General features: G+C 52.1%; 1 protein-coding gene across 1 annotated transcript; it reads right to left on the bottom strand.

Moving 5' to 3' along the window:
• Positions 1-937: 937 nt before the first annotated feature.
• LOC113449689 (gamma-secretase subunit Aph-1b-like) lies at positions 938-7,305 on the bottom strand. The gene is made up of 7 exons (XM_026720797.2): positions 7,096-7,305; positions 6,840-7,010; positions 2,821-2,894; positions 2,406-2,528; positions 2,204-2,331; positions 1,540-1,663; positions 938-1,388 (listed from the first exon to the last, which is right to left on the bottom strand). The coding sequence occupies exons 1-7, from the start codon at positions 7,206-7,208 to the stop codon at positions 1,357-1,359; spliced, it is 765 nt and encodes a 254-aa protein (XP_026576582.1). The 5' UTR covers positions 7,209-7,305; the 3' UTR covers positions 938-1,356.
• Positions 7,306-10,634: the final 3,329 nt, after the last annotated feature.

The following is a 10,634-nucleotide window of genomic DNA, read 5'->3' as shown; positions in this document are numbered from 1 at the left end:
TTAAAAAGTCTTACATTTACAGGTAATCCTCAACTTACAACCATTTGTTTAGCAAGTGTCTGAAGCTACAAGGGCAGTGAAGAAAGTGACTAATGATTCACATGACTCAAATCCAGCACTTGGCAACCAGCAGGTATTCATGGCGGTTGCGGCATCACGTCATGGCCTTCGGTGACTTTCCCTGCCGAAGGGGGAAAGCCTAACAGCCGAACAACAACTACAGCAATTCACTTAACACGATTGTGGCAAAAAGGGGCACAAGGCACTTAACTGCCTCACTTGTCCCAATTAAGGCTGTAAGTCAAGGGCCCGCTGCCTGTCCAGGGTAGGGGGCGGGGGGTCTGTTTCTCAGTGCCAGAGAAAGGGCGAGGGGTGGGGGAAGAGACTGAGCTGGCTAAGAAGTCTGCGCCAACTAAGGCTGTCAGCGTTTGTACCTTGCAACAAAAGCCGCCACCCCCCCGTTCTCCCCATGGCGCCTGCCCTGCAAAGCCCCCAGCGCCAGTCAGCGTGCCGGGGGTGGCTGGCTTCAAGGAAGCCAATCCTGCCCCACATTGGGTGAGATGGGCACCAGAAACGAAAGCCAGCCAAGCCCAAGACTGAAGGGACTTACTGTTCAGGATGCAGAATCTACTGCTGGCTGACATTCACGCAATACACTGAACCTGCGACAAGCCACATAGGATTGGCTTACAACAAGCCATGGCTCCCCCCCCCCAAGGCACACACATGCCAGCCCCCCCCCCATGCCAGAGGCTCCCCAAGGTCTTGGACTTCATTGCTGCTGCCTCAGAAGCTGCCAGACGCCTCCTGCTCATCCGTCCAGCTCCGCATGGGGTGGCAGGCGGCCCTTTTGCACAGTTACAGCCACACCGGCTGACCCAGGACCTCACGGGAGGCTAAGGCCACCTGCCCCCCCCATCCCCGAACAAACACAAGCTTTTAGCCAGTCTCTTTATTGGTGCTACTTAAGAAGAAGGGAAGCCACGGCCCTGCTCAGCTTCTGCTCCCGACTTTCAAGCAAGGCAAGACTGGTTGCTCCACCTGACCCCCTCCTCCGTCCCCTCCCCTCCCCTCCCCGAGAGCAGCAGCAGCAGCAGCAGATCAAGGAGCCTTTCTCTGCACCCTACAGGCTGCCTGGCTGCTCGGCTAACCCGCCCCCCCCCCCCAACAAGTCTCAGGAGCCAAAGGGGAGATGCGGCGAGATTCCAAGAGGACAGACGGATTTCCTGGGGCTGGTTGGGGGCAGCCGTTCCGCTGGTCTAGTCCCATCTTCAGCCCCCGTGTTCCAAGGGCACAATCATCCGATGCCCTCCGGAGAGCCTGGGGCCCAACTTCCTTGCAGGGTGGCTGGAAGGCTCAGGATCCTGCCTGGGGTGCGGTCCGTAGGCCTGTGAAATGGGAGTGCAGCACTTGGAGAGAGCTGAGCCAGCTGGCCAGGGGTGGGGGACGGGGACGGGGGGGTTATCCCAGGGGCAACTGCCCAGTGGGGAGCGGGACCTGAGGCGGCCTCCCTTGGGCAGGAGCTGGGATGACACTCACACAGGAGGAAGTGCTGCAGGTTCTTTTTGGAGCCTCCGGAGAGATGATAAGCCCACACCGCCATGGCCACCATGAGCAGGTATGCTGGCAAAAGGCTGCCCAGGTAGACTGGGTTCCAGAAGGTCTGCAAGCAGAAGCAGAGGCAGGTCAGCCCCTCCCCCGGCTGGCCTCTGGCAGAGAGGCCTCCCACCCCCGCCTCGTGCCTGGGGGTTCTCAGAGGTGAAATGGGAAGCCCCCTGCCTTCCCGAGGCTGGAGAGGGGCACCACAGCTGCACATAGAGGAGGCGGAGTTGCCTACAGCCGCCCCCGCAGCTCCTTGCCAGGGACTGACCGGCAGAAAGAGCCAGCAGAGTCCGGGGTGGTGGTGGTGGTTGCCAGCAGAGTCCGGGTGGTGGGGGTTTGCCTTGCCCGGCTGGGGCCCTGGATTCTCAGGAGGCACTTGGGAGGCAGCATCTCCGTTATCACAACACTAAAAGGCCACCAGGACTAAGTCCCTCCTCAGCCCCAGGGGACGTGGGTCCATCCATTGGGGTAGCTAAAGCAGAGACAGGCCTGGAAGGTGCCAACTGGCAGGCATGTTCACTGCAGCCTAGTGGTCTCTGTTCTCTCTCTTTCTCTCTCTCTCACACACACACAGACAGCCACCTTGAGGGGCGCTACTCACAAGGGCAGAGACAGTGAGGTGGCAGAGCACCACAGCTGCCACCTCCCCCCAGCGCCGCGTCTCACAGCCGTGGAAGAAGACGATGCCCCAAAAGGTATGCAGGAGGATCAGCACCAGAGTCATGAAGGCTGTGGGGACAGAGACAGTGAAGGGGGGTGGGGGTGGAGAAGGCCTCCCCTCACCCAACCACGGACAGCTGTACCTGAAGTCAGGAAGTAGAGTTGGGAGTCTCCCTGGATGCCCACGATGCCAGGCCCCAGGGAATCCGCCAGCAGGTTGATCATGGCGAAGGCGCCGCTCATGAGCCCGAACCCCAGGCCGGCCACTGTGGGCACAGAAGGCGCTGGCCTGAGCGGGGCCCAGAAGGGCCAGTCTATCCCCCCCATCATCCAGCAGGGCCTTTGGCCACTCACCCCTCCCCCACCCTGTCCACTCTGGCCCTGGGACGGGGCTTCCTTCTGGGCCGAGGAGGGTTGCTCTCACCAGCAGGGGCTCTCCTTCTTCAAGCTCTCTTCCCAGCACCCCAGGAATCCCTACCCCCCCCACCCGTGGGGTCCCCGAGTCCACAAAAGCTGCCTTTCCCCAGGTACCCCTGAGCTGTCCCTCTGGAAACGTACCGTAGGCCATTTGCTGGATGGAGATGGGGGAGCAGCCATCCTCACTGAGGGCAAGGAGCCCCTCCATCGCCTTCCTGGGGGAGGGAAGGAAAAGCAGAGGCTGAGTCCTAGATCACCTGGGCTGAAGCTGCCGCCCCCTGCAGGCTTGGACCTCCACTGACACAGGAGGAGACTTCCTGGCTGCGGCCTTGGGTGCAGGCTGGTCCCCTTGGCTTTGGGCACCTGGCCAGCCCCAAAGTGGTCGAGTCCCTGTCTCTAGGAGAGACGACGTGGGGGCAAGCTTCAAAGTTGGTGTGTGTGTGTGTGTGTGTGTGTGTGGCTGTGGCTGTGCATACAGACACATGAGATGCTCCTGTGTGTCCAGTCAGCCTAACATCAATACCTGGGAAGGTACTGGCAAAGATAATTAAAAAAATAGATCTGCCAGCATCTAGAAACAAGTAAAGTAATAACTAGCAGTCAGCACGGGTTTGTTAAAAACAGGTCATACCAATCTTATTTCATTCTTCAACATAGTGACTAAATTAGTAGACCAGCAAAATGCTGTGGACATAATACACTTAAGACTTCAGCAAGGCATTCAACAAAGTAGACCACAACCTACTTCTTGGTAAGCTAGAAAAAAGACACCATAACCATCAGATGGATTTGCAACTGGCTGACAAACTGTACTCAATGAGTAGTCCTTAATGGGTCTAAGTCTACATGGAGGGAAGTAAGCAGTGGGGTTCCATCTTAGGCCCAGGACTCTTCCATATCTTCCTAAATGACTTAGACGAGGGAATAGAAGGGGAACTTAACACATATCCGGATGACACTAAGCTGGCAGGAATAGCCAACACGCAAAGAAGATAGGCTCAAGACCCAGGTGGATCTTGGCAGACTGGAACACTGGGCCCTATCTAACAACATGAAATTCAATACAGAGAAAAGCAAAGTCCTACACTTAGGCAAGAAAAACCCAAAGGACACATATAGATGTGGTGAAACTAGGCTCAATAGGAGGAACTGAAGAGGGATCTTGGTGTCTCGGTGGACAACCAGCGAAATAGGAGCCAGCCGCATGCAGCGGCAGCCAAAAAAGCCAATGCTATCCCAAATTGCATTACAGAGGGATTCGATAGAGATCAAGGCAGGTACTAATACCACTCTACAAAGCCTTAGTAAGGCCACACCTGGAGTCCTGCATCCAGTTTTAGTATCCACATTATAAAAAAAGATGTCGAGGCTCTAGAGCAGGGGTGTCAAACTGAAAGCCCAGGGGCCAGATCTGACCTGCGGGGCCACCCTGGAAGCAGCAAAGGACTGGCCCGCAGTGCCTCTCCCCAGCTACGTTTTTGCTGGCAGAGGGTTGTAGGGGGCCGTCGCAGCCAAAAACAGAGCTGGGAAGTCCATTTTGGCTGGCAGAGCTCTCGGCCCACCACAGGCGCCACCGACACAAGTAACATCAAGCTGGCCACACACACCCGGCCCGCTGAGGTGGCCAAACACAACCCTGATGTGGCGCTCAATGAAACTGAGTATCTTCCTTCTCTCCTTTTCTTTGTTCTTTCTCCGTTTGTGAAAGTTTAAAAAAAGGTGGGGGCATTTGAGCTCAATTGTGCTGAAGCTTTACAGAATAAGAGAGTTTGAAGGGGACCTCGGAGGTCTTCTAGTCCCACCCTTTGCTCAAGCAGGAGACCCGGTATCATTTCAGTTGTCCAGTCTCTTCTTGGTTCTCGGAATGCTGTAGAAAGAGTGCAGAGAAGAGCAACCAGGGTGATGAGGGGATTGGAGGCTGAAACAGATGAAGAAGAATGGCTGCAGGAACTGGGCATGGCTAATCCAGGGAAGAAAAGGACCAGGGGGGACCGGAGAGTAGGGCTCCAATATCTCAGGGGCTGCCCCAGTCAAGCTATTTTCCAAGGCACCTGAAGGCCAGACAAGGAAACGGAGAGATTCAACCTGGAGATAAGGAGGAATTTCCTGGCAGTGAGAACAATCCACAGTTGCCCTCGGAAGTGGCGGGAGCTTCATCCCTGGAGGCTTTCAAATAGGGTCTCTTGCTTGGGCAGGGGTTGGACTAGATGACCTACAAGGTTCCTTTCAACTCTGCTAATCTGTAAAGATTAACCCCAGGATTAACAATCTGGTGGCAAACAATGCCCCAATGAAGGAACTATGAACGCAGATAATCAAATAATAAACAAAACCCTAATCAAGGAACTACCAACAAAACACCAACACTGAATGACAGGGGAGCCACTGTAACTAAACAGAGAACAAACCCCTCCCCTTTCCAGCACTGATGATGTTACCTAGTTGGGTAATGAAATATCTGCGAGAAAACAGCCAAGCTGAGAGAACATTAAGCACTTCACGATTCAACCAAGATGCAAATATTATCTTCTGTGGGTTATTCCGTTTTCTGGAAGAACGAAGAAGAAGAGACAAGCTCCTCCTGGATCGGACCCTAATCAATGAGGAAGACCTGGGGAAGAGGTGCCGTAGAAACATTGAGCAGCAACCAGTGTGTTCAAACCACAACAGGAAAAAACTGGAGCCTCGTCCTACACAGAAACTTGATTACAGCAAGCTTAGAGAAAGAAGTACAGGTGTGATTCCACCTGCAGGATCCTCACAGAGCAAGGCAGCTCGGAAGCATCTCTGCAACAAGAGGCTGAAAATACAACCCAAGCAACAATCTTGCTTACCAACTACTTGTTCAGTGACTGTTCAAAGTTAGGACTGGAGATTTACGACCAGTCTCAAAGTCCCATCGTTGCAGGGTCCCCATAGTTATGCAATTGTGATTTGGGCACCCTGGTGTGCATTTTCAGTGGACATGGCATCCCCACTTGCAATCTGCACAGCCAGTTTCTGACAAGCAAAGTAAAAGGGGAAGCCAGCAGGAAGTTGCAAATCACGGTCCTGTGACTCCTCACTCAGGTGGGGTGATTTGCAGGTGATTGCCTAATGACCACAGCTAGAACTGTTTCATTTTATGACTGCTTAGAGGTGGAACTGCCAGTCCCAACTGCAGTCAGTGCCAGTAATACACCATATCCAATGAAGGGGGGAGGGGGAATCATGGTAAATTAAAAAAGCATTTAGGTAAACGGGGAATTTCTGACTAATAGTTAAATGTAACAGGAATGGGAAATGAGTGCATGTATTGCCAAATAGCTGAGAAAGTCAGAAAAGCCAAAGCTGCAAAGAGGCAAAAGCGAACAGCCAAGAAGAGGAAGGGGCGGATCGGAGGCTTGGAGACGAGGGCAAGCAGGGAGTGGTAATGGGGAGGGGGCAGAGGCAGGTGGTCCAAATCAGGTGGCCTCCCAGGGTGCAGAGCAGAACACCCCATGATGCCCTGAGCTTCTGTGACAGACCCTCAGGCCAAGCTCTGGCAGGGACCCCTGAGGAAGCTTTGGGGTCGAGGGGGGTGTCAGAGCCCCTTCCTGATGCGCTCCCTTGTTCCCTTGGCAGGGAAGGCGGCACAAGCACCGCTTGTTTATACTTCATACGCCGCCATCCGGCTCTGCCAAGGGGCTCTGGGCGCAGGATGGCTTGGGTGCTACTGGCGAGCCACGGGGGGGGGGCGGGGGAGGCGCTGGGGTCCTGGGGGAATCACAGGCCGACTAGGAGGAGCCCACAATGCAGGACAACCGTAAAGAAAACCTAAGTTCCGGGTCCTGTGTTTGGGAGGAAGGGCCCCGGGCAACCGCACCGCCCCCAGGGAAACAAACGAAGCCCCACTCTGGAGGCACTGCGGGGTGGGGGTGGGGGGCGCCCCGGAGGGAGCAGCGGCCTTCAGGGCACGGGCCCGGCGGATGCCCGCCTGTCTACCGGGCGGGACAAAGGCGACGGGCAGCCCCGCCAGTCCGGCTCGGCGGTGCCCGATTCGCGCCCGGCTCCTAAGACCGCGCCGGCTTCCCTTCCCTCTCGTCCGTCCGTCCGTCCGTCCGTCCCCCCACCCCGCGCCTTGCCTGTGCCTCTCCCGCTCCCTCTGAGCCCCCCTCCCCTCCCCTCCCCTCCCGGCCCACCTGAGCAGCTTGTAGTAGAGGAAGCGGAAGGCCTCCTGCAGCGCCACGGAGAAGAGCACGCCGAAGACCAGCAGGCCCCGCTGCAGCGCCTGGTCGGCCGGGTCGCTGGCCTTGGCCGCCACGAACCAGACCAGCGAGGAGAGCAGCAGCGACACCAGCCAGAAGAAGGCCCTGAGGTTGGGGGAGAGGGGGAGACTCGGTCAGCCCCTGCCCGCAGGAAGAGACCCGCCGGACCTGCCCCTCCCCTCGGCCTCACCCCGCGATCAGGATGATGACCCGCAGCGGCTCGCCCACCACCGTCAGCAGGAAGAGCGCCAGCGCCGGCCCGAAGGCCACGAAGGCGCACCCGAAGAAGACCGGCAGCGTCATGGCCGGCAGACGCGCCCACGACGCCCGCCTCGCGCCCGCGCCCCCGCGCGCGCCCGCCCCCGCCCAGCGCTTCTCCCCTCCCCCCCGCGCGCCCCGCCCAGCAGACCAGGGGAGCGTCGGCCTCGCGGAGGAGGGGGCGGGGCGGGGGAGGTGTCAGCTGAGCGCCCCTAGACGGCCCCGCCCCTCCGGATGCTTCTGGAGCCCCTTCCGGTGCCTATGATGGACGGCCGTGCCCGCCTCGTATTATATTCAGAATAGAGCTGGAAGGGACCGTGGAGGTCTTCTAGTCCAGCCCCCTGTTCAAGCAGGGGACCCTATGCCGTTCCAGGCAAGCGGCTGTCCGGTCTCTTCTTGAAAGCCTCCAGTGATGGAGCACCTACAACTTCTGGTGGCAAAGAAGTTCCACTGGTTAATTGTTCTCGCTATCAGGAAGTAGTTTCTCCTTAACTCCAGGTTGCTTCTCTCCTTGAATAGCTTTATTTTTATTTTTTATTTATTTTATTTTGTCAAGCGATTATAAGATAACAGGTATAAGTATAAACATGATTATGAATACATGAAATGGATAGGTATAAGAAAATAAAAAGAAACAATAGGACAGGGACGGTAGGCACGTTGGTGCCTGTTTGACGGGAATGCTTCTATCCAGTTATGCAGCTGTCCAGAGATACCATAAGATTTTAGTTTTAGGAGTAGTTTGTCGTGTACCACTGAATCAAAGGCTTTACAGAAGTCTGTGTAGATTGCATCTATTGTTTTGCCCTGATCAAGTTGTGTAGTCCATATGTTTTTGCATGTAAGAGTTGCAGATGACAGGATAGTTTTTTTTCTTTTAAACCAAATTGTTCGTTAGAGAGTAGGTTGGTTGTCTCTAAGTGGAGGATAATGGATTGGTTAATAGTTGATTCCATGACTTTACAGGTGACGCAGCATAAGGAGATTGGTCTGTAATTTTCAACTAGGCTGGGGTCTCCCTTTTTGAAGATGGGGATGACCGTGGCTAGTGACCATAGTTTTGGCAAGGAGCTGGTCCTGAAAGATTTTTCAAAGATTATGCTTAGAGGTTTGGCTATGGCAGTGGATAGCTTTTTTAAGAAGTAGGCACATATTCCATCTGGCCCAATACATAGAGATGGTTTTAGATTGCGTAGTGCTTTTTCAACATTGTCTTCTGTAAAATCAATATGTATTAGATCGTTGTAGTTGTCTGTGGTTCGATTAGGAAATATCCATTGCTGTTTACAAATACTGAGCCAAAGATGTGTTAAAAAGGTTGGCTTTAATGGTGTCATTGTTGCAGTCTTTACCATTAGGTAAATCGCATCCATCCATTGTTCAGTTTAGTTTTAGTTTAGTTTATTGTCACTGCATCTCGTACAATGAAATTAAATACCATCTTCAGTGTACATCATGACAATGAAAATAAATACAAACACACATCCTTCACCCTCCACATATTAAACCAAAAAACCTCGCGCCAGCACTGCACTATACAGCAGAATTCAAAAGAGCAACTGCCGTGGGATAGAAGCTGTTTCCAGCCTATTTATCCTTGTTTTTATTATTCTGTAAAGGGTTCCCAGGATGAGATGGATCTTTGAGGATGTTTTGAATTTTCTTAAGGTAGCGGGAGCTATAAAGCTCTTCCCAAGAGGGGAGAGGGCAACCCATGTGGTGCAGTGGTTCTAAGATGACCACTGCCAGCTGCTTTAAAATTCTGGGATGTAATCTGTCAGATCCCGGTGATTTGTATTTCATCAAGATCAGACAGGTGTTCTCTTACTATTTTTTTTGCTTTTTTAAAACTTTTATTTTTAATCTGTCTTTTACAGTTGTTTTTGGTGGGTTGAGCTATAGTTTCTTTTTGTGTGAAGACGGATGCAAAGAATGAGTTAAGCGGTTCTGCTTTCTCTCTGTTGCCTGTTACTTCCTTGTCATCTTCTCTCTTTAGTGTACCGACTGTTTCCTTGATTTTTTTCTTGTTATTTATATGTGGGAAGAAACTTTTTAAATTATCTCTGACTTTTGTTGCAAGTCTTTGTTCGTTCTGAGTCTTTGCTATCCTGACTCCGTCTTTGCAGATTCTGGCTGTCTGCTGATATTCTGCCTTAGTTGTATGTCCTTCTTTCCATTTTTTATACTTGTCCTTTTTTTCTTTCAATTTGCCAGAGAGATCTTTGTGCAGCCATGCTTGTTTCTTTGTGGATTTCTTGTTTTTCTTTCTCAGTGGTATTGTGCTGGTCTGGGCTTCTATGATCATACTTTTTAGAGTTTCCCAAGATTCTACAGTTGTTTTCCTCTTTAGGATTTTCATCCATGGAATCTTTCCCAAGTTCTTTCTGAGTTTATTGAAATCAGCTCTTTTAAAATCCAAGACTCTGGTATCATTATGTTCTATTGCTTGTGTTTGTGTTATGTTGAATTCTAGTATGACAGGGTCACTCTCACCCAAGGTTCCTGCAGTTTCAACTCCCTCTATCACTTCTTCTCCGTTTTTAAGAATTAAGTCCAGGATGGCTGTCCCTCTAGTTTCACCCTCTACCTTTTGGACAACAAAGTTGTCAGCTAGGTTGGTTAGGAACTTATTTGATTTCTCACTTGGTGCAGAATTAGTTTTCCAATTGGTATCAGGATAATTGAAGTCTCCCATTACTATTGTTGTGTGTTTCCTACATATGTTTGTTAGTTGGCTGGCAAAAAGGACATTTATTTCTTCTGCTTGATTGGGTGGCCTATAATACACCTATGGCCATGTCATTATCTTTTTCTTTTATATTGACCCATATGCATTCTAGGTGGTTTACATCTTTGGTTTCATGCATTTCTGTAGCAATATAGTGGCCCTTTACATACAGTGCAACTCCACCTCCTCTTTTATGGGGTCTGTTTTTTTTGAATAGTTTGTATCCTTCTACCAGTATGTTCCAGTCATGGGTTTCATCCCACCAAGTTTCTGTTGTTCCAACTATATCATATTTACCTTCATGTATTCATAGTTCGAGTTCACCCTGTTTGTTCCCCAGACTTTGTGCATTTGCTCACAACAGAGACAATTGTGCTTGAAAAGAGGGAAGTGTGAATAATTGGCGTGGCACTACCAAGGGATAGTAGAAGACAAAGAATTGGAGATCACAAAGTATCAAGAGCTGAAAATTGAAAGATTATGGCATCAACCGGCCATGGTAGTCCCAGTGGTTATCAGCCCACTGGGTGCCAGACCAAAAAGGTTATGGGCAGCATATAGAAAACCTGAGCATTGACCAAATTTCCACCGGTCAGTTGCAAAAGGTCACCCTGCTCGGAGCCACACATGGGCGCCAATATATGCCATCCCGGGTCTCGGGCCGAGCCTTGTGCCCATTAAGGACATCACAGCTAAAGAACTGGCAGCTGGGACTTGGGGTTCTCACCAACAGAAGAGAATAG

Source organism: Pseudonaja textilis, chromosome 2, assembly GCF_049901715.1.
Source record: "Pseudonaja textilis isolate UNSWEBS1 chromosome 2, rPseTex1.2, whole genome shotgun sequence".
Taxonomy (NCBI): Eukaryota; Metazoa; Chordata; class Lepidosauria; order Squamata; family Elapidae; genus Pseudonaja; species Pseudonaja textilis.
The sequence above is the reverse complement of the archived record's forward strand: the minus strand, read 5'-3'. Positions and strand labels throughout refer to the sequence as shown.

Excerpts from the sequence above, each read along its gene's own strand:
- LOC113449689 (XM_026720797.2), bottom strand. The coding sequence starts at position 7,208 with ATGACGCTGCCGGTCTTCTTCGGGTGCGCCTTCGTGGCCTTCGGGCCG. Across the intron at positions 2,332-2,405 it reads ACTCTACTTCCTGACTTCAG|CCTTCATGACTCTGGTGCTG; the intron begins GTACAGCTGTCC and ends CTGTCCCCACAG. Across the intron at positions 1,389-1,539 it reads CCTGCAGCACTTCCTCCTGT|GCCTACGGACCGCACCCCAG; the intron begins GTGAGTGTCATC and ends CCCATTTCACAG.